Genomic DNA, 26,399 nt, shown 5'->3' on the forward strand with positions numbered 1-26,399 from the left:
GTCTGCTTTAGAGTGAAGGCCCTGTCACACCTTTTCGGGCAAGGTACGCGGGCTTGTTGCGTGTATGGTTATTCCAGCACGCAGGATAATTTTCTGTGGGCAGACGAGGATTTGGGCGAGTTTTGAGTGCATCTTGCCTACTGGACATGTGTTACTTACGTTCTACTCACATTCTAGTTACGGGTAAGTTGCATGGGAGGTGCTACAGCTACGGCCCTTCTACTGGTGTTCTGCTTGGACCTCCGCGGGCAACCCCCGCAACTCACCTAGAACAAGTTTGCGCATGCTCAAGGACCCGTCACACCATTCTGGGCAAGCCTTGCTTGTGACTTGTGGGGAACAATTTTTGCTACCTGGAGGTCCCCGCAGATGGCCTGCACAGTGACAGTACTTAGCACATAGTCGCCCCTAGTTGCGCACGCAAGTCCAATTTACCCGTAGCCAAGTTTTGAGCATGCTCAGAACTTGTTCTGGGTGAGTTGAGGAGAGTGCCAGCAGAGGTCCACTCAGACAACATTCTACGAGCATAATATGGGTGTTTTACTGGCAAGGAACAGTGTTGATACTGCCTACATCCTTGTACCTGGTCAGTTTTGCAGGCGTGGAGGGAGATATACAAGCAAATTGTGTGCATGCCGAGGGTAGTTACTGCCATTCTGCTAGTTAGTTGAGTGTCAGCTGTGGCCAGGATAATGACATTCTCTGAGACCTCTGCCAAAAAAATAGTCCTTCAGAGGAATTCCTTTGCTGATTGTCAGCCCCCATGCGCCTGGCATGCAAGTCACACAGAATACTCGCAAGTAGAACTTAAGTAACAGGCGTCCGGTAGGTAAGACATATGCAAAACTTGCCCAAATCCTTGTCTGCCCTCAGAAATTGTCGTGCATGCTGGAAAATCCCCACACGCAACAAGCCCACATAGCTTGCCCAGAAAGGTGTGACAGGGCCTAAACATGGCTGCGGGTAAATAGGATTCATGTGCGCACCTGCGGGCAACTACAGGCAAGATACGTGCAAGGTACTGTCATGTGCGGATCATCTGCGAGGATCTCCGCGCAGCAAAAATTCCTCTCTGCAAATCACACACAAGGCTTGCCCAGAAAGGTGTGACAGGGCCTTAACCTCTTTTCTATTTGGGAGATAAGGGAAAAGGAACCTTAGTAATCCACTCATTTAATTATTTTACAGACAGCAATTTGTACAGAATTTGCTATTCAGAATTCCTGATATACATGTACATGTAAGAAGCTAGATTGAAATAAGGTAGAAAAAAAAAAAACTAAAAATAGTTTTGAAATGATTTTGAAATCACTTTTTAAAGTGAGTTGCAAATGAAAGTCATTTCATCCTATATTTTGCATTTAGGGAATCAGTTGGTAGTCCATTGATACATTGTAGGTGTTCAGAGGAGCTTTATTTAGAACTTAAACCAACCATTTGAACTCACTGCCCAGTGCTTTATCATGGAGATCCCATCCAGAAACCTTGTTTCCTTTCATGCGTAGCTCCTGCAGATGTGCCATCTAAATGGTTAAAAATTCACTTTCCTTGACATCTTGGCAAAAGAATATACTGTACAAGCTGAAATTTTCGCGAATTGCTACTTGGAGGACATTTTCGCATGTTGTTAATTTCGCGGTTACAAGGGTCTAACTGAACTTACTGAATTGCGCGTTGTTATTTTTGCGTGTTGTTATTTTCGCGGTTCGAAGGCGATTCGCGAAATTCGCGAAAATAAAAGCACTGCGAAAATTTCAGCTCGTACAGTAAAAGCCTCTGTGCATTAGATATCACAACATGATGGTTAGATGCATACGTATAAATACACCAGTAACTTCTCCCTGGTACTGTAGCTCTCTAGAATTCTTGTGATTTTTCTAATGTGTGAGAGTTGGCATCCATGGGTAAGTGGTGTGATTTTGTTCCAAATAGAACCTGACTTTAATATGGAGAAGGAAAATTATATATTCTATGTTTATAATCGTGATAACCTTGATTTTATCCCTATTTCATATTGCCTTGTTTTTGTTTTCAAAATGGCATTGCAGGTTCTGCATCCCAACTGAACATGAGGGGCGTGTTCCTCCACATTCTCGGGGACGCCCTGGGCTCGGTGGTAGTCATCATCAGCGCCCTGGTCGTCATGTTTGCCAAGGGCAACTGGATCTACGCCGTTGACCCCGTCCTCAGCATCCTTATCGTCATCATCATCAGCACCACGACATGGCCACTCTGTGAGTGTCAAGGTCTAGGAGTGATTACAAATTTCTTGTGCCCAGGGAAATTTCTACATCCCCCCCCCCCCCCTGCTGTTTGGATATAAACTTCAATTTGGCTTTTCCAGGGTACCGACAGGCTATGGCCGACTTTTGTGAATCTCTTTTTGCTTTGAAAACACATACCAATGAAAGCTACATACATGTAGCATTGGTATGACACTTGTGTAGTATAAACCAAGAAATGATTGATTGCATTTACAGATTATATGGAGACTTAAACTTTATTCTTTACTTTTGTCTGTTTATATCAAAGGTCCGCATACCTAAGTGTTTATTGCTTCCAAAATAACTGTTTTTCTCATCAATTTATTGATCTTATGGTTTTACACTCCTTGATAATTAACTGTATTTGATTCTTCAAATCTCTGCCTATATGGCAGCCATGGCAGCAAACATTATATTTGTATAATCTCATACTTGATTATGTCCTTGAATTACTGTCTTCCAATTTCTACAGTGAAACAGTCCAGCATGATCCTACTACAGTCTATCCCTACGGGTATAGATATTGAAGCCATCGACAAAAAGCTCAGGAATCAGGTAGGTGTCATATGGAACCAGACTTTGTATATTCATTTTTTATTTTATTTTTTTTTTTTTTTGCTTTGCTTTGCTTTGTTTTCAGGATTAGATCTGAAAGTTCACTTAATTTCAATCTATGGAAAGCCTGGAAGCAAACAAACAGGGTGGTTCAAATTCCATGAAGATTGAGCATAAAACTTGAATTTTAACAGAATTTTTGAAGTTCCAAGTTTTTCCTATTTTGGCAATGCTGGTTGTGGTTGTAATCACTCAAGAGTTTGATTGACAATGTAGCATCTACAATACCACCCCTAACATGTCTGTTTTTAAAGTCTGCCCAAACTGCAGTACTTTTATATTGAAGGACGTGATTTATTCTGTTTTGATTTGTGTCAAAAAATGAAGACTTTATGTGACGACTTGTGCATGTATGAGGAGTCTTAGGAGTTGATTACAGTCTTTCTTATCTGGCTTATACAAGTGATTACAACTGTTATCATTGTAAGGAAAATGTGTACAACAAAATTCAATTTTTTTACCTGTAGTTACTTTTTATAGATGCATTTATGCTAAAAATACAGTACAGCAGAGTCTTCGGGAAATTGCACTCTTTGCTGTGATGTAAATTCTATAGCAGAGCTACATGTATGGTTGTGATGCTATCAATGTACTGTGGCATGTTGCGATTATTGATAGGTTTGATTGACTGGTTGTGCGTGCGTTTGAGCAATATATGCCAGGGGGGGGGGATAGGGGAAGGGCTCTTGGGCCCTGAGAGTGGGTCAAGGATCGATGCCCCGCTACCATCGGTGCTTTGTCAGGACTACCCTGGTTTAATCACACTGCTGTCAAGTATACAAATATACCAGGCCTGAGAGGCTCTGGTTGAAACTACGTGCATGAGGTGACTTCAGTAGCACTATTTTCTGAGGGGCTGCGCCCCTCAGAAAATAGTGCTACTGAAGTCACCGAAGGCACATAGTTTCAACCGGTGCCTAGAACAATGGCCTGGTATATTTGTTTTGTATCCATCCCAACGAATTTAAGAGTAATTGACTGCTGGTATTCTGTGATTTACCCCTTTTTTAGGACATCTTGCTTCACTCTTTTCGAGAAGATTGACAGGTGAATCATGCTTGGGAAAGCAGAGGAGGGCAGCGCGTACGCGTATTATGAAGAGACTACTGCGCGCTCAGCCGCAAATTGTACTCAGTGTACTGCTGTACAACGTACTGGTAAACATGCGCAAACTGCAAACTCGGTATGCGCTTCATGCATGCAATATGCCTAGTCTGTCCATCAAGTACGGTACGTTGGTGTGCTCGAGTTAATCATGATGTGAGCTGCAGCTGTTATGTTTTTTTTTTATCGTCCTTCTGGCATTTTCTAACTGTCTATACATGAATATGGACTATCCTATGCTGTTAAAAATGCAAGTATTCATTGTAAATTTGGTTAGAAAATTCAGTGACGGCAATTCTAAGGTTAGATTAGGCATCGAGTGCATCGAGTGTGATTCGTGTTCTACTGCTAGATCCTATTAGTATAAGTACACTCTCGTAACAATTTTAATTATTAGGGTTTCTATAAGGTTCAGATTATGGGAACTACGGTTAGACAGGTAGAAATAGGGCTTAGCTAGATCTAATTGAACTTACACTAGAAATAATTTAAGCAGGCCTAGATCTATCTACCAGTACTACATTATTGTCAACATCTTTTGGGTGGGTCGCTCGAGTTTATGAACTGCGAAACCAAATTTCAAGCGGCGAAGCATGAACTCCCCAAAATTACAGACAGTCCTACACTGGGATAGGCATAGACACAATCTTGAATCTAGCATACCGTAGTGAGCGGATCATACTTTCTCATACATGGCCCCAAAACTTTGGAACGACCTTCCAATATCTCTATATAGGGGGTCTATGGCACCCATCTTTAAAACCTGAATGAGGCCAAGATCTACGGACAACGGTACGTCGTAAAGATCTCTAACATTAGAATCTAGAGCCCATGTTTGCTTATTGATGTTGCCTAATAGATCAATGATATCGCCTACTCTGTTGTAACATAATATTTTTTTTTTTTTTTTTAGGTAGAATGATGGCTTGATAAGAGTCCCTTAGTCTGTTATTTTCTCTAACGTTACACGTATTGTCTACGGTGTGCCATACTCATTCATTGTACGTGAAAATTGACTGTGCTTCTCTCGAAGCGAAGGCGCCGCGATACCCATTCATTTGTACATGAAATCTCGCGCGAAGCGAAGGTGCTGCGATACCCATTCATTTACATGTGAAGCGAAGGTGCTGCGATACCCATTCATTTACATGTGAAACCTTTCGCGTCGCGACACGAAGCAAAAAAGGCGCGAATTTCACCAGCGTGATATAGTTTTTTTACTATTTCCCTAGGGAGAATAGCGAGACGTGGATTTGTATGGTAGAATTGTGTTTTGTTGTTTTCAGTGCTCTCGACCAATCAGAGGACGAGAAGCAATTTGTGAGGGATATAATATTACCTATCTACTTGACTGTCGCTTGAATGAAGCTCAACCCCTTGACACAGTGCAGCTGCAGAACGTCAAGCATTTAAAGGCATATCAGTGTCCCATTTATGTAAAGGGTGTTGTCCGGTAGTCCCGAGACGGAAAAATCTTAAGTTTGTGTGGGAAATGTTGTATTTGACATTGTGACAGTGAAGTGAGTGTAATGTGGTATTGGCTACCCATTAACCTAAGGTTAGCCTTTACTGCTGTTTGTTTTGCTTGTCAAGCACTTGGCCACAGGAAAAAGGTATTACCTGTTGCTTGAAACTTGAGTTAGAACTGTAAACTTTAAAGGCCATGCACTTTGCCAGTTTTGTTACTTGCTTCAGTTATGTATGATGTGGCAACCACTGAGTTGTAGATCTGAAAGAACTTCCCAGCACTCCGCTCTGTTAAGTGAAGGGTCTTGAGTGCTTTGAGTGCTGAGCAGCACGGGAAATCTCATAGCATTGGACACACTGTTCAAAGTCCATAGCATAGACAGGGTTATGTACCCTGATTTTACTGTCCTGTTTTACAAATTATTCAAAATAAGAAGGTGGACCTAAAGTTCTGATTCTTCATCCTATTCGTGTTCCAGACCCATGTGCTGTCTGACCAATTCAAGTTTATGCATTAAAGACTGTCACACGGAGAAGAATTCAGGTTTTTAGGAAGTTACCGGTAGCTTTGCAACTGTGAGCTCTTTTGGTCGTGAGGAGATCATTTCAGAGTTGATAAAGATGACAAAAAGTTGAAGAGTGACAGATGAGTTGAAGAGTGACAGATGGGTGAAGAGGCATGCAATTTTTGTCCAAATGATACAGAATTTATGACCCTTGTGTCATGTAACCATCGCACATGCTGATAGTTTTGACTGCATAGAAGCTGTCTGGGTTAATGTGGCTAGTAATCTGCATCATGCTTGTCATTTGCTCGTCAGTATATGGAAGACCGAGATTAACAAATAGTTTTCTGAAGGATTTACACTCAGGAATCGACTTTGCTTATCGAGCATTTGTGTAAGAACCCAAAATCTTTCATGTATTGTAAGCCATGCTTGGGGACAAATAATTTAATTTCAGAGCAATTGTGACGCAAAGCAAAGAAAACTTTGAAGGTGGTTTTCTTGAAACGCTGATTTCCTAGACCACTCATCATGGTCTCATAAAATTATAAATATCTCCGCAGCTGAGTACTGTTATGAGTCGTGTTATATATGACTTCAAAGTGGAAGAGTAAGGGAATAATGTCGTGTCATTTTCAGAAAATCTACCTCCCTCGACTTTTTGGGATCCTTTTGTTGTAGCAGGTCACTCTTTTGACTGGGCTCAGGGTTGTCTGTCGTGCCACTTGAGTATTTCGACCAAAAGGAAAGGAAATAGTTCGTAGATGAGTTACTTACAAGTGGTTACAATATACTTTGTCGTCTCGATTTTCTGCCACGTCGCTACTGGCGACAACAGTGCGGCGACATAGACAACATCCATGAGTTTCACGTGTGGCAGCTGACGGGCGACAAGTTGATCGCAACCCTGCACGTCAGCGTGTCATCCCTGGAGCAGTACGGCGGAGTCATCGAGCAGGCGACGAGAATCCTACACAGCGAAGGGATCCACTCAACGACGATACAGCCGGAATTCACCTGTGTGAGTATTTCCCCTACAGGGACTGTACAGTACTGGTTACTTGATACTTGATACTGTAATCCCTCTCGCAGCTCCAAGAAGCTTTACTGGGATGAACTACACATGTGTGCCATTGGGAGGTGCCACGGTGATGATCTCTATTTACAATAAAAGTGCACTGTGCGAGTAAAATCTGAATGCATCCTCCTTTGTTGAGGTTGAGGTGAGGATTCAGGTTTATAACATTGTTTGGTGAGATAATGAGAAACCTCTCATGAAATATGAAAGAGCATGTAACTTCAAGAAGGATTCAAAGTTTACTTGATGAAAATAGCCTTGAAATAGCTGAGATATCCACACAAAAAAAAGTGATCCTAATTAAATTGACAGGCCAGGACTTTTATCTCTTTGTTTTACCTTGTTTTTTGATATATCGGTCATTTCAAAACCAATTTTCCTCAAATAATTTTTCTTATTCTACTGAGAAGAATTGTATGCTCTTTTCATATAGAGTGGTTTCTTAATATCTCGCAAAATGTTGCAAGCTGAATTCTCACCTCAACCAGTACTGTACAGTCCCTTTAAAGCGCACTGGACAAACGATATGGGTCACCTATAGTTTCCTGCTCCGAAATGTGTATCTCCCAGACACCAGTCAGGAAAAAAACAATTAGTGTCCTGATATGAGATCCGTGAAAAGTTCGTTTTCTTTCATGCTCTTTTCTTTTGTCTCGGTATGTGTGTGTACCCTTTTGCGTTGCATGCGAGTATTTGATCTGAGGCAGAAAAGTGAACTTCCAATGCATTACTGGATCGCATTATGTTATGTAGTGAAAAATGAGCATTTCAAATGCGAACAGTACAGCCGGAATTCCTCGGTGTGAATGCCTCTTTCAAAGCTCAAAGGAAGGTTTTGGTTATATTTATTCTTTACAAAGAAATTGTGTTGGTTGTTGTTGTTGTTGTTGTTGTTTTTTTTTTTGGTGTGTGTGTGTGTGTGTGTGTGTGTGTGTGTGTGTGTGTGTGTGTTTCTTTTATCAGGCAGTATGTGGGTATAATTGGACTTTGTAAGATTTGATTCAGATGTGCAATGAGATTTTGCTGTGCAGTGAAAAATGAACAAATTTATTTCAATGGATGCAACAGTTTCTCTTGCACAGCCTACAAGAAGGTTTTGTTCTCCAGTGTCTGCACTTTTTATTGTTCTGTTAATAATATGCATATGATTTAAAGCAGTAAGTTGAAATACAATGTACCAACATATTGTGAAGTCTGCTTGAGAAGCGAGATATGGCTATTGTCACAAAACCTTGCTGACTCACTTGACAATGATACAGCCTGCATTCCTCTGTTTGAGAGCCTGCATAAAACTTTGTCAGTTTACCTGCATTGAAAATTATCTGCAATGTTGCTTTTGCCTCTTTGTTCTGGTTTAAGCTGTGAATTAAAGTTCTCGTTTGTTTCTAGTTTCAGAGCTGCCAAGTCTCCCTGATTCTGCAGGAGTCTCCCTGAAAATGTCAAAATCTGTTCATGTCTGAATAAGAGAATATTAAAATCTCCCTGATTTGGGAATTATTTTTGCCCATTGAAATGCATGTAACACACAGATATCTCCCTGATTGCTGTGTGGAATCTCCCTGATTTGGATGTGGGAATGTTGGCAGACCTGTAGATTATTCACAAGTGCAAAATTTGAATAACATCACTCCTATTTGCCCAAGAGCCAGACACCAAAGCACTCAACTTGAAATATATACAAATGTAAGTGTATAGGTCAAGATACTTGACAGGTTACAGCCAGTGTTCATTAATTTCTTCACTCACGTCTGACTTCCCCCACCTCCCTCTCTGCCGGCAGCTCAAGCTGAAGAATGAGGCGAACTGCCCGATCCCGTGTCCGATCGACTCGTGCTCCGACCAGAACAAGTGCTGCAGGAGCAATCGGCGGCAAATTGGGAGCAGCAGAAGCGCCACCTCCCTAGGTCAGCTGCAGATGGAAACCAATAATGTTGAGGTTGGTGTGGTGAATCCGTTCTCTTCATCTACTGACCCCTGACCTTCTCTCAGTGACCACCTACTCACCCCCTCTCGGTGACCCCTTGCTCTCTTCCAAACTCTTTTTTCTGGACTGAACTGACGGACATCTCCCAACCCGTTACCAACCAACCCCAGAGCAGATCAAATCTAGACATTCAATTTCAACAGGGCTACCGGGGCCCCATTTCATAAAAGATGTTAGGATAGCAACTTATGCTAGAATGGCAAATTTCAATGGCAACAGCCAATCAGGAGGCTGGATTCATGTCATTACCATGACAATTGCCATTCCAGCAAGGGTTGCTATCGCATAAACTTTTTATGAAATGGGGCCCAGAACTTTGCGTGCAGCAACCAATTTATTTATTTATTTATTTATTTATTTTTTATTTTTTTTGCGACTGTTTGAAATTAGCTATCTGCTTTTGAAGGTGAAATTTGACTCTTTTTCTCACAGACAATGACACACACAAATTCAAATTTGAAAACAGTTGGTAGATACTGAACTCTTCTGGGGAATATCCAGCATATATTTGTAACAATAGATGAGAATGATTAATTGTCAATCTTTCCTTTTCTGCCTCTCATCTTTCTGAAAAGTATAAGGAGTACATGCACTAAGACTATGTATGACCTAGTGCATATCTTGATACCTTAGTAATGATTTAAGGCTTGCTCGTGATGTTTTTCAAAGTGACTGTAGAAACCCTATGTGTAACCGCTCAGCTCGCAACCCACAGAAAGTCACAGATTTGGATTTTCTGTAGTGGACCAAATACATGTATGGTAGCCCTACTACATATCGACCACCCTTATTGAAACCGACCGCGTATAATTTGCGCACTGAACACTTAGTACGCACTTCTCTGCGCGCAAAGCACATAAAAATGGATTGGCTTTGAATGTAGATGAGGATGGTGTGGGAAAACGCGATAATTCACTGTTCATTAATGGTTTTAATCAAGGATAAAATTTCGAATGAATATTTTCACCGAATCGTAATGACAGCACAATGTAATGTCTATGGAAGTTTCTAAAAGGCTTCTAAAAAGCTTCGTACAACACGGTGTTCAATACAACTCGGTTTGCGTGCATTGTCAATGCAAAAACAGCGGTTGATCCTAATAACGCGATTTACCGCGGGGAGCTGAAACGAGGCCACGCGAGTTCATCGGCGATATTTTTGCACTGAAACTTCGAATCGAAAAGGGAACAACGGCATTTGATAGAGCTGGATTTTCTCAATCATGTAGGTCAAGTTTTTTACATGAATTTCAGTGTTAAATATTCTTATTAAGCAAATAAACATTAGGCGGTCGATTAGTAGTAGGTCCAACCATATATCATTTGGGTTGACCAATTCAAATACTCTAAGTTTGTCTACTTTGGAAATAAATATTTTCTTTTCTTACTGTCAAAGTTTTGTGGTAAAAAAAAATAGAACAAACCTCAAATCAAGATATTTGGTGGTTTTCTGGACTATGTTTTTCAGACGGGGCTGCTTTCACAGGGAAATATTGTATTTTCATTGATAGTTCTACACGACACACCTGAGTGATCATAATTTGTAAATCCTCTTTCTCCCTTTCTTATGAAAATGCACCTTTGAATTCTTTTCTTTTTCAATCACTTTGTAAGTGGGTTCAGATGGTCCAAATTTAACTGGTTATCTATATAATCATTTTAAGGCTAAGAACTCACTTTTTTAAACTGTGTAGGAAAGAGGGATTCATTTTGGCCTTCTTTTTGTGGGATTTTGAGCTAGGTGGTCACATATTCACATGTAGAATAGTAGGGGACTTCAACTTCACAACAGATTTCTGCTCAGGACTGTGCTTTGTGACAGTACAGGTGTATGGATGGGTATTCTAGAAACAGATTTGTTAAGAGAATAACAGTTTAATACAGTGTATAGTCAGAGTGATAAAGTTTGTAGTCTTTTTTTCTTTTCTTTTTTTTGGTGGGGGGGGGGGGTGGGGGGAGAAAGCCACAAGTTTGAGGATGGAGAATTCAAAATGTGGAATTGTATTATTTTTTATTTATTTCATATGGCCTCATTTGTTAGCCAGGGGAGCAGGAAGGCGTGTATATTAGCATGGCAAGAGTTGCATTAGAGATAAAGACTATATCCAGCTATCAGTGTGAGCTTAGCCTGCATACTAAGTGTCCAAATAATCCATTTAGTTTGCTCCTCCCATTTTACTCAGGCAGCTTAAATACCTGTATCCATCTAGCGCAGGACAATCTTGAACTGTATTAACAAACATTATAAACAAAAAGATAATCACCGATGAGAAACCCACTCCCACATTCAGTCCAACCTGCCTTGGTAGCCACCTGTCTATAGCAGCCACCTGCCATATACAGACCCTTTAAAAAACAAAACAAAACAAAACAAAACAAAGCAAAAATTATCCCAGAGGGGGAAAACCGTGTTAAAGACCATGTCTGTAGCCACCACCGTTTTTTTTTTTTTCTCCCTTGGGTGGCTGCTGTAGATGGATTTTAATATTTTTCAAACTCTGAGGCAGGTCATACCTTTGTGATCATTCCATTGCTCTACATTTGACCTCTCACGAGAGTATGGAGACAAAAGCTTTCTTGTTAAAGTACAGTTGAAGAGTTCTTTTCCATAGATCCTCTTTTGATGGTTTGGTGAAAAAAGCTGGATTTTATTTACAGTGTTTTAGGCGTTTTCATGCAAAGACGTGATGTCCCATTACAGCACCCCATTATGGGATTAAAAAAAAAAAAAATGTGTCGTGGAAGAATCCATGTGTCTACTTTGATTTCTAAACATTTTTTTTTTTTTGAAAAGCTATGCAGGTAAGAAAGCCAGCTAGCCCTGTGGGGTCAAAGTGCGTTCAAGCATGCACATGGCTTTCTGAGTGAATCTTGCTGGATACCTTTTGGAACAAAAGTGAAATGGATTTAGCACCTTTGGGGGCAAAGACCATTTTTCATGCCTAATTTTACCAGTGTGTCTCAAGAATTGCAGTACTTTAAAGAGTTTACTGTACGGAACTACTAAAAATGAATACATTACTATCAAAATAGTCCAATTAGATAAAAAGGGGATTTAAAACCATTTGGAAAAGAGCTTTTCAATATTACATCATCAGTGTGATCCTGGACCTTGTATATTCATTAGCTGGGCACTCAGAGAAGTACCATAATGTATGAAATCATGTTAGTGCAGCAATATTGTATTCTTTGCCTTTGAAGAAATTAACTTCTTGCTTTTCCTTCAGATCTTTGGTATGCACTATACCCTTTTATGCATATAAAAAAAAAAAAATGTGTTCCACGTACATACAGACACATTTATTATAACACAGAATGCTATTGTGTAGTAAAGTTTTATGCGATGTAATTCATACAGTGTAAGCTCACAGTAATTCATCCGCTCACATTCTCAGCGTGCTGCGACTGCTATATGTGCGTGAAACTGGAATTCTCATCAATTTTCCCCCCTATCTTGTTTTGTTTTCCATTTCATATATTCTTCTCCCACGCGCTCCGTCCCAGACTGTACCTTTGAGGCAATCAAATCTAACCGAAGGTCAGGTGTCTTTTTAGCTTCGTTACCGCCACCAGGTTCTTTGTGTAGAGTAGTCTCTATGTGTCTGTGTATTTATGTAAATACCACTACGTGTCCACGCCGGGCGTTAGGTAGATTGCCGAATGTCTACCTCCTTCGATACCGAACATTGCCATCGGATGCTTGTGTGGGACGATAGTTGTGTTCCCATCTGATCAGAAGCGGAGCATGAGTAATGCTTTGGTTGCGTTCACACCCACAATGTAACTATGCTATGATACTGAAGTCGCATTCCGACTTGATCAAAACGGAAGAATCCACAGCGATGAAAGTTGCATTCTCACTTGATCAGATGTGAGGATTATATTGCAGTCATTTCATGCCTTTAATTGCTTGAATGATCTTGTGTAGGTGTATGCTGGTGTGTGTATCATATGTATAGTATGACAAACAGGAAGAATTTTCAGTGGTTGGTTAAAGGGACTGTACAGTAGTGGTTGAGGTGGGGATTCATGTTTTGAACATTCCTAAGTGAGATAATGAGAAACCTCTTATGAAATATGGAAGAGCATGTGATTTTAAGAAGGATTCAACGTTTATTTGATGAAAATTGGTTTTCAAATGGCTGAGATATCCCTAAAAGTGATAACAATAAAAGGCGACATGCCCCAACTTTATTAGGATCTCTTTGTTTCACCTTGTTTTTGGATATCTCAGACATTTAAAAACCGATTTTCATCAAATAAACGTTTGATACCCCTTAAAATTGCATGCTCTTTGACATTTCATAGAGTGGTTTCTGAATATATCGCAAAACGTTCAAAGCTAAATCCTCACCCAGACCAGAACTGTACACACCCTTTAATTGATTGCCAGAACAGTCCGAATACACTATAAAGTCAAAGCAGTGAGAACCACAACAGAACTAAACCTGCACTCAACTGACCTGATGTCTGTACAAAGTCTAGCATCAAAGCTGCTGAAGCGCAAGACAATTGTGTGTTCTGAATAGACCCGTGCTCTCAAGAACAAAGCAGATGCCTCAATTACTGGAAGTTGCTCTCAAACCTGTCCTGTGACAGAATTTTAGTTGTGGCCCAGGAAAATTCCTTGAAGTGGAAAGCCATGGGTAAGATGCTGCTAAGCTTTCAGTGTGAAGCTGTTCGGGCAATCAAGAATATTAAAAAGTAGAAAGTTGGATCAGAGATCAGTGGTAGTATAAGAGAATGTGCTTGGTACTAATCAAATGCACACAACGTATGCTGCAAATTGATTTAAGAACTAACCTGTAGCTAGTTAAGTTGTAAAGCAAACTAGTAGCAGGTAGATATGAAAGCATACTTGTGGCAGTTTTAGCTATAGAGCAGATTACCCTGTAGCTGACTAGTAGATAAGAAGTTCAAAAGCTTGTAACTAGTGGCCCATTCACCTGAAAGCCTCTCTGAAAAGTTTACTAGTCGCAAAGACCTTTACAGGAGAATGAAAGTGGATTGAGTGAATGCAGTAGAACACATCTGTGAAGTTTGGGGAAATTGTGACAATTTGTTCAAAACTTACGAGTTATGTAAAGCTTTTGTGTGGGCATTTCTGAGCGACAAGACTAGAGATTTTTGATAGATATGGATGGTATCGATTTCCATGTAAGACATCACAAACTGGTGTTGTAATTCTGATTCAGTGATGGTGGAACAAATACTTTTTAGATTCATAACTTCTTCATGGATTATCCCATTTCCTATATACTTTGTTGATGTGTTCTTGGATTATTTTTGTCTGAATCCACTCAATCCATATTAAATTTGGGTCGCATTTCCCTTACTGGATGACAACCACAGGGAGTTGAGTGGTCAATGTGCGTTTGAGTTTACTACTGATTACAGTGAGCTCTGATCTCCACACTAAACTCTCAGCATCTTAGATAGTACTGCACTGACATACTGTGCCTGTATGCTAGAGGGCCTCAACTCCCATTGAATGATTTTTAAAATTCAGCGCTGGCTGAACACGGTATTGCATTCAGAAGTTGTCAAATATCAGCATAGGCAGAGACCTCATGTACTTGAACATTGCGAATGAATAATTGCAGTGAGCTTCCCTCAAAACCTCGATCAAACTGTGTTTTTTTTTTTTTTTCTTTTTGGAAAGAATGTAAAGAGACAGTGGAGTTACATCCTTCTTTCATTCAGGTGTACATGTCATTCAGTCCTTCTGACAGGAAATTCACAAAGAGAGTTTTGATCTCGTTAAAAGTTTAATCATGACTGTGTGATATGTCATACAATCCAGTGGGAAATCGATTCAGGCATAAAGTATACAGGGTCTCAAAGAAAGATATCATTCAAAGGGATTAAGATTCAGGTGTGAGTTTCTTCAGTTTGTCTCCCTCTACAAAATTAATTTTGTTAAGATCGCAATGGCTGATTTGTAAAAAATTAACAAAGATTTCAGAAAAATGTTTGTTAATATACAGATCAGCAGTTGCGATCTGAACAAATTTAATTTGTAGAGGGAGACAAATTGAAGAAACTCGCACCTGATATACAAGGTCTGGTTGATATGAGCTTCTCTCAATGTATGAACTGAATTTAAACCATGGATTAGATTCAGGGTACCTCTGTTGATTTTGGACCTCAGTGACTGCAAGCTGTAGAAATTGTGCATGTTCTAAAATGCTGTGTGTGTGGGTGTGTGTGTGTGTATGTGTGCGTGTGCCATTTTGTTATTTTGTGTCCGTACAAGTACTAGCTGCAGTACTGCACAGTACTTTTTTTTTAATGTATTCAGTACATATGAGCCAGCTGTGTGCTTCATCCGTGTAAATCAGAAGCGTCGTCTGATTTGATCTTTTGTAAATTTACCGGTAACAGTAGTTAGAGTGCAACGATGCAGTACTTTTGGTTCTCATTCTATTGCCCTTTTCAAGCCCCCTTGATGTTTGTGTGTACACTGCATTTCTCACCCATCTACTCCATTTCATACATGAATTGTTTGTTGCGTATTGCCAGTTGATTGTCCATGCATTTCCACACCATGGCATTGGTCTTGTACAATCAGTGTTTATAGAAATGTGCCCTCGCACGACTTCTGTGATTGGTTAGTTGGCAAGGATGCAAACTCTAAACTTTTTTCTTTCTGCGGAGGGATGATTGGTGAAATAAATCAGATCGCATGCATCTGATTGTAATCTTGGGAAGTAGGGTACATATTGTGTTAAAAAGAGTGAGAGAGAAAAAAACCCTCTAAGCAAGCTTCAACCTTTAACATACTGACTGCTTGGGCTACCTTTAACTCTCATTATTCTCTAAGGCTGTTTCCTAATATCCTAGTTCTATGGTGTGGAGAGTGTGAACTGCCAGAATTGAGGTTTGATTCATATGCTGTGTGCTGTGTGTACACCTAGTCACTTAACTAGATTTTCCCTGTGCCCTTGGGTCTGCTGCATCTTTTCTCTTTTCCCCATTTTTTTTCCCTGTTTCCCTGAGTCTATTCTGCCCACACTTCTGTCTGTACTCAGTTGAGCACAAAAGGGGCTTTAATGCTATACTACAATGCCTTCTAGAGCTTTTAACTTCCTTCTGCTTCTGAAATGTACAAGTACATGTTGCATGCGATTTACCATTTCATCTTGTGTCACATTATCACTGTCGATGAACATGAATCTTTCTACCTCAGGGGCTATGGTACTACTACTTTCAAACTTCCACTGTGTGCTTCATATATTTGATACCTATCTCCGTTCTAGCATGATCACTTCAATATTTAAAGACTTTTTGGGAGATGGTTGATACGGGTGGTGTCAATTTTGTTGTAAACTATCCATGCCTTGACCAGAGCCAGGTGAAGACAGTTCATTATTATTATCTTTTTTTTTTTTTTTTTGGTCTGTACTTCCCCTGTTGCCGTGGTAACCAACCCACTCTATGTCCTACTTTGACTGTGCTGCATGCGAGACATTTCTCCATCTACCCTTGTCACTGGACCTTTGACGTAGCAAGAGTCAAACCTCTGGACTATTGCATGTTCTTTACTGTTTAATCGTGGTTCAAAGAGAGAGAGCCCACTGTGCATGTATTATGTTTTCAGATTTTCATTTTGATGTGATGATGGTCACTTATTATCCATGCATGGTCGTCTGGGGAGGGGGGTTCCATGTCATGCCATGATACAAGTGTCTGTTTTAGACATTCATGCATGCACTTTACATCGTCCAAATATAGTGATTGTGCTTTTATAGTTTCTCTATCTGGTATAATGAAGCAACAGTGAAAGAGAAAAAAGAAAAAAAAAAGACATTTGCTGTAGAAGTATATTGCAAGAAGAATAATAGAAGCACAAACCCCTTAATGAATACTTGAAAAAGAAGATCGTTCAATGACAGTATAGACACTGAGTACAATAACCTAAAATCTCAGTTCCCATGCCTAAATATCTTGCATGCTGGGTTTCAGTAAGTGTTTTGGAGATTGTTGTGAATGCATATGGTGTTTAATAGCATGCTGAGAAAAAACAAACAAACAAGAAAACACGGTGTCATTTATTGCAATACAGTCACAATTAACAGTGAGGCGGGGTTTGGAGTTAAATTCAAAGCTCGATATCACATCCACCTTGTATATCACTGGTAGCACCATGCCCGTAGTCATGGGTGTGTCACTGTTAGGATTTTAGCCAGTAGCCAATATGAAGAGCATGTCGTGAGTGATGTCAGACCATTGAGAATGAATGGCATGAGAGCATGGTTTGTGTTTGTTTTGTTCATTGTTAGATGTTGTGTTGTGTGAAGGTTGGCTAATATTCGATCTGATAATGTGTTTCCTTCCATTTCTTGTCTCATGTTTTGTCATTTATCTTCGCCCGACCACTCAACAATCCGGGGGGCAACCATTACTACCCTGCCTCTTCCGTCTCGACATTTCATGCTGCTCACGGTGTCTATAATGCTCATGGTGACCTCTGACCTCTGACCTCATGTGATTGAATGTATCCACTCTTTATTTCTTGTGCTTTCGCTGCCATCGTCGACACATGCCATGTTCCACTAAACGTACTGTTGCCGTGGGTAACGGCACTCATTTCGCTTCTCAAACGGGTGCTTTGCTGTGGGATGCTTTCATTCATTCGTGCTTTGCTCGCATTTTAATCTTAATTCATTACTTTAAATGTATGTACTCATGCTTAATGCACTCACATTGCTTTATACCATTTGAACTCTGATGCTATTGTGTGTGATCTACTGTACATTGCATTTTATCTTTAAAATGCATCACCTTCTGTTACCATATTCTAATGGGTATGGGTGAATATGAGGAAAATGATCTTTTCTAACATTATTCCAAAATAACCCATGTTTTACCGAACAAACAAAATTATGATATATCATGTTTGGATGTTTGTATGATTTATATCAATTGAATGATGATCTTATAACTGGTGAACTGTCATATATTGTACAACTTGTATATGATATGTGTGTTGCATGCTGTCTTGAATCTTGTGTACATTGCCTATATAAAATGGATTCAAATTTTTATGTTTGCTGTGATTCAACATGTAAAGTTGATTAAGAATACCTCATTGCCTTCCAAGAAAGCTGTGTCTACTCAAACAATAGTTGAGGAAATGGATAATAAACTTTCTGATGGTGAACTCTCCCCACTCAAAATTGTATCCACAGTGTGAGAGAGAGTTGTGCCATATTTTCTTGATGGAAGCCTTAGTTTTTATGTCTGTTAAAAAAAAAAAGCTACATTTTTAAGAAGTTTGTTTGAAAACAAAACCAAAATGTATTGAAGTGGTGGTAAGCTGTAAAGACACCTTATAAGCAGCAGAAATTAGATTTGTTTTGTCAATAAAAGATGGAAAAATAACAAATAGAAGATGAAAAAAAGAGAGAGAAAAAAAAGAATAAGCCAGTTCACAGCAGTGATCCCCAATGACCTCTGAACCAGACTTTTCAAAATGTGGATTAATCTTTGAATGAGAAGAGAGCATTTGAACACAGTCAAGCAGAAAATGGTAATTTATGTGTAAGTGCTGCACAAATTACTTAAATTGAGTTAGTCAATATATACCTTTTTCATGCATGAAAATTTGTAACATTTTTCGTGAAGACCTCCAGTTTTTCGAATTCTTTTGTTACAAGTCGATTTCAAGAGAAAAGTCTGCCATGACCTTTTTATCTTGCGATTGTGATTGTGAACTGGCTCAACAAGATTTGAAATATTTCTAGATTTTCTGCATGAACATGTATCTTTGATATTTGTGTAACTCATTTGGTACAAGATGCCGCAGACCCTATGAAACTTTGCACAGGATCAATCATGTTCCGTTAGGCTATTATTATGGCTAATGCTGTTCAAAAAAAAAAAAAAAAAGGTACAGTACCGTTGTAGCTAACATGCTAATTCATGTAACTGTCATATGACCAAAGACTTCAGAAGGCATGTACTGAACGTGCTGAGGTGATGTTTGAATATTTAGAGAAATCACTTTGAGTCCTAAATGTTGACAGTCAAAGTTTCTGAAGTGTTGTTTGTTGTAATATAATAGTCATGTACAGAAACTGAAAGAGAAACATAGTCTGAAGCTGGTGCTACTAATTCTATCATTACCCGTATTCTACATGAAACTTCATTATACACGTATGTTAGATGCATCTCCCCCCCCCCCCCCCCCTTAGTAGCACTGTACTGTTCTGTATTGTAATGTCTCCTATAGACATAAGTGCGCTTTAGATTTTTGACGCTAATTGTACAATGTGATTATTAAGCAAAAAAAAAAAAGAAAAAAGTGTTCTACACACACACACACACACACATGCAAGACAGCTGTTCCATTGTCCAAAGTGGAAATACTGTGTACTCCGAATATTTTGTGAGGTTTTAATTTTCGTGAATTTTGCGAGTCAGGTGCTATTCACAAAATTAAAGACACATGAAAATATTGATTCTGATCCCGATTTGAATGTGACGTACAGGTATGCATTTCTCTGTTCAGTTCAGTACTTCACAATCGCCCTCGCAAAATTGTCGCGAAGTCATAATTCGCAAAAATTTAGACTCCCTATATGGCGTAAACAGTCGGTGCATTGTGAACATTAGTGTCGCAGATCTGAAGCTTACTATTGTCTCATCAGAGAGACCACTGCAAATAGCTTGCAAGATATCACAGTGTTTTATGTAATCATAGATTTGTGGAGGAAAGTTACAAGATTGACAAAATTCTGAAGATCTGACAAACAAGTTTGAAAGACAGCCCTGAGCAGTACTCTACCAAAAAAAAAAGTTGATAAATAAATAAAAACATCAGATGGTGTTTTTTTTTTAATTCATTTTTTTTTTCATGATTACCACATCAAAGTTGTTTAGCGACATGGCCATGTCCTACTTCCTTGTTTACATTCAGCATTTTATAAAGATCAATGTATGTTGAACAAAATGTTTAAACAAATCAGCCTATTTTTGAGTTGGACTGTATTAGACATTTGGTAATTCCTAAAAGCACTGAAATGTGTGTGCTTGACTTTGCGATGAATTACAAGGTTATTTAAGCAGTGATACGTGAAAACAAAAATAAGAGTTTTGTGCATCCACACTCTTTTTGAGGGAATTCTAAAAGACTCTTTGGATGTTTTATATTCTTGGTAATGTAGTTTAGTGACTGTATTTATAGAAGAAATGATGTCTGTTAGTATTATACTTTGATCATAGAGCATGCAGATATTACTTTGTACGTAGGGCTCTATGAAACTAACTGAAGCTCACCGCATGTTGCAATAACTCTCCCATTTATTGTGCTCGCTATATCAGTGTCTACACATTGCCTATGGATGTGCAGCAGTCAGTTTTATGACTGTTTTAAGATTGGTGGAAATTTTAACCACTTGTTTGCACAGTTCATGGTTGCACAAGACTTCGTAAATACAAGAATACACATTGACAATGTACACGCAAAGTAATTTTGGGGGCGATCCCCCCCCCCCCCCTCAAAAAAAAAAGAAACAAAAAAAGCCTGTGCTCACTTTAAAAAGAGGGTGTCCTTGTTTCCATTTGCTATATGATTGAAGGTAGTGTATGAAACTAAAGAATTGTTACAAGTACCATTTGTATGAAGGAAGCTGCTCTAGGAAGAATGCCCCTAGTTATCCTTCTCTCCAGTAGAATAACAGGAACAATAACTTGCAGAATGTGCATCCTACTCTTTGAGAACTATAATTACCTTTTAAATTGCCTTAAAAATCTTTCACAAAGGGTGATTCTGCCCACTTCCGGCATGAAACAAACCTTATGCCTCATTCCTGTGTCGCCTTCATTTGAAAACAATAGAAGACCGGAAAAGGACAGTTCTTACGGCAAGAATAGTTGGAAGAAGAAATTACGCTTGTGCGTAAAGAGATAAACAAACGTGATACATTGTATTGTGTAGTGCGTGTGACATGTCAGACATAACATTTCTTTTTGGATAGTTTCTCTCCACTTGTTGAGTGTTGAAATTTGTCACAGTTTATTGACCTGCACCACCAGCATTAGATCAACTACCCACTACACACAGTGTAGTTTCTCAAAATTCTCTTATACTACTACTAGTGTAAAACTTTTTTTTTTTTTTTTTTTAAAGCAAAGGCCTGTGTTAAGGCTCATGTACATGTATATACCTTGAATAGATCTGTTTTGTGTTTACTACTACTACTGTACGAGCTGAAATTTTCGCGTACAGATATTTTCGCGAATTACTACTAGGAGAACATTTTCACATGTTGTTAATTTCGCGGTTGCGAGGTCTAACTGTGCTTATCTGTTCGCATGTTGTTATTTTCGCGGTTCAAAGGCGATTCGCGAAATTCGCGAAAATAAAACCACCCCGAAAATTTCAGCTCGTACAGTATTTGATATTTAAATATAAGAATATTTATCCAGTCAGGGTTCAAGAGAACATCAAAAGTTGATGCTGGCTTGCATCCCAAATGAAAACAAGCCATGTTATTATTCTTTGTTGTAAATGAATGTACAATACGTAGATCAAACCATACCGCATTACAAGTAAACTATGGTAACACACTGTTCTGTAGCAGCTGTGTAGGTATTTTAGATTTCAGTGTTCTCATGTAGTCCTTTTTTTTTTTCAGAAGTGAATTTGCATAAGGACCATTATAAGTGGAGGTGGTGGAAAGAAAGAAAGAAAAAGATCAATGAACATTTAAATGATGTCAGACAAATATGATAAAAGTTACGGCCCTTTTGACCCTTGATTCGTCAATATGTATGCAGCCAGTGCAAGGGCACCACTTCACCATGCTGTATTACAGTTGTAAATAGTACATGATCTTGAATGTACTCTACTAGGTTTTATGCATGACAAAGGCATATCAAGTAATTAGCAGTGCAGTTTTATTTCACAGAGGCAAAGGCTGCAGTGAAATAAAATAGCAAAGGGCTACATTGTAATATTGCATTTGAAGTGTATATCAGCTAGAATAGTGCACGAAAGACATTCGTCATTTGTTTTGGGTTGATAAAGCATATTTATAGCATTAATTTGTAACAAACAATTTGTTTGAGATGAAATTCCCTATAGCTGCAAGAATCAATGGAGTGTAGTTCATATCTATGCAGTATAATGACAGCAATGCGTGTCACTTCAGAAATGTTGTTATAGATATACTAGGATCTACTATTTATAACTGTACGTGGTAATTTAAATCATATGAATAAGTGCAGAGAGCTCACCAAACCCAGGAGATCAGTCATGACCTCAAAACAGCTGTCAACATCACTGTACCGTTGTCACTGACTGGGTTGCCGATTGCAAGATTGCCTATTGTTGGGGATAAGGAAGATTCATATTGTGCTACTCCATTTGGGTGCTTTGAAAAAACTGGCTCTGTAATGAGACTAAATTCTTTACATGCATTTAAAATACATGCATCTTGTGCTTTGTATCCAAGGGCATTATGTTCTGATAACATCATCCAAGACAAATGAAATGGAATGCTTTTAAAAACTTGAAACTGAAACAAAACATTAACAGAATGTATGTTTGTATTTTTAAAGAAATGAGTACTAAGCAGGATGTATTCAAGTGTCCTCAATTAATGGTTCTTTTTTTTTTTCCTGGTGCTCAGTGGACACCACAGAGTATCATTTACTGATATACATACTTATAATGTTAACAATTGTTACGGTTGTTTTGTTGAGTGCATTAACTGGATTTAGTATTCAGTATAAATTCTGTGTACATCTACAGTATATAGGATGTAGTATTTAGTAAATAGCTGACACTCAAAGTGGTCATAACTTCTTCAGCATTTGTCTGATTTTTAGTCCAAATGTTCATTGGTCACTTTTGCTCAACTGTGTAAGTGTAGTTTGTTGTATCCTGCAGTACCTTGCCGTGACATTAATGCAATTTTTGGGGAGAAATGTGTCCCACCCGTGACTTTTCAAGTAACTCAGTGGTACACTGGTATGGTTGTTAAGTCTTACCTGTATAGTGAGAGCTTCTTGACCTTTAAGCAAAATATGTGTCAAAATTACACTGGGACTGCCAACAGCAGTTTGCCAATATGTTTAATACTGAGCTTAGTGGGAGGGGAAGGTGGAGGACATTGCAAATGTAGACAAATCAGCAACAAAATCTCACCTCTCCCACCATCAACGCTGCAGAATCCCACAAGTTTCCAAGATCTGATAATGCTTTGATCTTGTTCTCCGATGTCAGTGACATATTAGCATCGGTAGGATGGGTTGATCGGTTCCAAAGAGATCTTTCCATGTTTGATGTGAAGCATGAGAAAAATTGATGACCTAAAGATGTTTTCCACTACTCTAGGAGCAAATTTAACTCCTCAGGAAATCAGAAAAGGAGACAAAGATAAAATGATTCAAATTATGAGAAATAAATTTGTATGAAATTGTTTAGGATCAGTGTTTGTACATGTAGTGTAGTAATGCTAAGACTGTTGTGGTAGAACTTAGCGGTGTTTATTTCAATTTTGTCCCACTTTTGACCTCGGAAGAAATATAAAAACTTATAAAGAAATTGTTATGCAACAATGGCATTTGTAAGTGAAGGGAATGTATCGAAACTGTTCTCTGTTCTTTCCGGTTTGAAATAATTCCAGTAAGGACTGCGTGTTCTTACATACTACCAAAGTCTCTTTAATGTGTAGTAAAAATACAAAGCCATAAAGCTATGGGGCAGAAATAAGCATTTAAGACCCGGTAGCATTAGGAAACGTGGGTGGTGATAGAATCAATTTTCCATTTATTGCCCACTGGGTTATATTGGAAAGCCACAAATGAGCCAGCCAGTGAATGTGTGGAACAAAGCAGAAGCTCATCCGTAACAGTCATCTCCACTTGTGAATCCTTGCCTGTATGTATACTTTATATGTAAAGATTACCGATTATCCTGTAAACACAATTTGTTATACAAGAATATATCGTCGCTGGGGTGACAAGACCGTGTGTCTGCAATTTTGGTGAAGCTGACTTTTTTGGATTAATGGTCAAATAATCGGTTGAGTGATGTCCTGTCCAAATCCCAACTGTCTTACTCCAAAAATGAAGCCACCATGGCATGTCCAAGGAAAGGCTATCCCATTCGCTATAGTGCTTTGGCCGCCATGTTTTTTGGCTCTCCTGAACATTTGACATTTTGTAGATACGAGGTTTTGTCGCCCCAGCGACGATATATGGAGCTGGACCATTCGTCCCACTGCATGAATTCTCATGCTGCCGAGTCTTAAATACTTCAAAGGACCCAAAGTCTGTGAGGAATGAGATCATCCTCAAGACTAAAGATATGAAATAAACCATTCAGCAGATTTGTTGTTAGTATGATGACATTTGAAGAGTTTGATTGCAGAATTTTTCATACATTTCAACATCATCAAACTGGTCAGCCAGTAAAGTTGAAGAATTCTGTAAAATCAAGTCACATAATGTTAAATTGTCTCTTTAAAGGAGACCTCCGGATGATTTTCAAATTTTTACATTTGAACATACATAAATTAATTATACTGGGTACAGAGTTTCAGGATTTATAATGACTGGGATGAAAAATAAGAATGTTTTCGAAGTTTATAACAAATTGCAATGAACAAGGATGATGACATGGCAGCCTCACCATAAGAATGCATGAGATGTGGCTCAAGGAAGCAGCACAAAAGAAGAAGGCATGCATAGATTACATACAGGTGAGCTTGCAAGCATGCGGTATTGTAATGGAATGACACTGCTACATTTCTGAGATATGTGAGGCTCCTATGTCATCATCTTTGTTCAGTGTAATTTGTTTAAGGTTTTTGAAAGTACTGTTTCTCTGCTCAAGAACCACAATAAATTCTACAAATCTATACATGAAGCTGTTGATTTATGTACTACATGATGTGAAATTATGAAAATCGTCCGGAATGCCCCTTTAATCAACTTTAAGAGCTGAATGATTTGTAAGTGTATCAAAGATGTGATGACTCGTCAAGGGTCAGTACCTCAAAAAAAGTTTGTAAAATTTTGTGTAGGTATGCAAAGCATACAATACATGTCTATTGTATATTATTTCTTTATGTATCCTTGTAAGATATTAGCAACAGACTTTGTTTTTAAACAGTGTTTAATGTGTTCTTGGATTGTGACTCGTGAATGACTTTGTATATATATCATTCTCTGGTTTTTGGAGTAATTTGAAACCAGACTTTATAAAAGTTACTCTTTCTTTCTTTTTCCCATAGAAACATATTCATTATCTCATTTCATCATTTTGTGTTTGCTCTTGCCTTCCATTTTTGTTATTTTTCTTTTCTTCATAAGGAACATTGGTTCCAACCTTTCCTCTGCAAGATTTCCTTGTGAATGCTTTCATTTGCAAAAACAATATCATATGCACTTGTGTGATTTACATTTACACTGACATGTAGTCAGTAATTTAAGGGGGGAAAAAAAAGAAACATTTTGGCATGTGGTACTAGTCTTGGGTTGAACTAAGTACTAATCATGTATAAAATGTTTTTTTAGGTGAAGGAATTTCACACCAAAAATTCATTTGTTTACCTCACAATTGCCACAATGTGTTTTGTTTTGCTGTGGAGTTCTCTTGAAGTTTCTAATGAATATTGGGATTGTTTAAATGTGTATGTGTCGGCTTGTGAAATTACACAGGTTTGTTTTTCATAACTTTGTCTTAGTGTTTGTGATCTTGATCTAAGAAATTGTCTCTGGTACTTTAAGTAGGTAAAGGAAATGGTACTGTTTCGGCAGAACATGCATAAGTAGGTGTTTGTATGTGGTATGAATGTATGTATTGTGTGTGTGTTTGTATACATATGTATGTATGTACACAGTGTATGTGCGAAGGTGTGTCTGAATATATGTACATATATCTTTAAATATATACTATATATATTCACAGTATTCTTATTTTGTGAGTGGACATTTAGTTCCGAAGGAAGTGTTTGTGTTTGTGTGTGTGTATGTATTGTTTTTTATGTATGAAAAATGAGTGCTGAGTGCTTAGGAGGGTTAAAGCCAATGAAAAGTTTTGGTACCTCAAAAGTTTCCCTGAATTTCCGTGTTTCAGGTTAAAGTACCTTTCATATAACTAACACTGTGAGACTCACTCGCCCCAAAGTGCTCTCATTTCTTAGTAATCATGCAATTAACTGCGACCAGCAGCCCCATACGCATAGCGTAATGGGGCTTCGCATTGTAGCATTCAGGATCATGACAGATTGAGTATCGCGGGTAAATATCAACTTAAAATCCAAACAATTCTTCAATTTGAAGACTTACCAATTAAGTTGAAGTCTTGAAAACAGGCTTCGAGCAACGTTTGGTTCTGCCAATAGTCCCTTTCTGTTCGAATTGATG

The 26,399-nt window shown here is 38.6% G+C and overlaps 1 protein-coding gene across 1 annotated transcript in view; it reads left to right on the top strand.

Moving 5' to 3' along the window:
* The window catches only part of LOC140242896 (uncharacterized), a 101,717-nt gene extending 92,705 nt beyond the window's left edge, over positions 1-9,012 (top strand). The window contains exons 5-8 of the mRNA XM_072322642.1: positions 2,049-2,234; positions 2,737-2,819; positions 6,795-6,977; positions 8,815-9,012. Of these exons, the coding sequence (XP_072178743.1) occupies positions 2,049-2,234; positions 2,737-2,819; positions 6,795-6,977; positions 8,815-9,012 (650 nt within the window). The remainder of the gene's footprint in view (positions 1-2,048; positions 2,235-2,736; positions 2,820-6,794; positions 6,978-8,814) is intronic.
* The last annotated feature ends 17,387 nt before the right edge of the window (positions 9,013-26,399 follow it).

Source organism: Diadema setosum, chromosome 19 (genome assembly GCF_964275005.1).
Source record: "Diadema setosum chromosome 19, eeDiaSeto1, whole genome shotgun sequence".
In the NCBI taxonomy this organism is placed as follows: domain Eukaryota; kingdom Metazoa; phylum Echinodermata; class Echinoidea; order Diadematoida; family Diadematidae; genus Diadema; species Diadema setosum.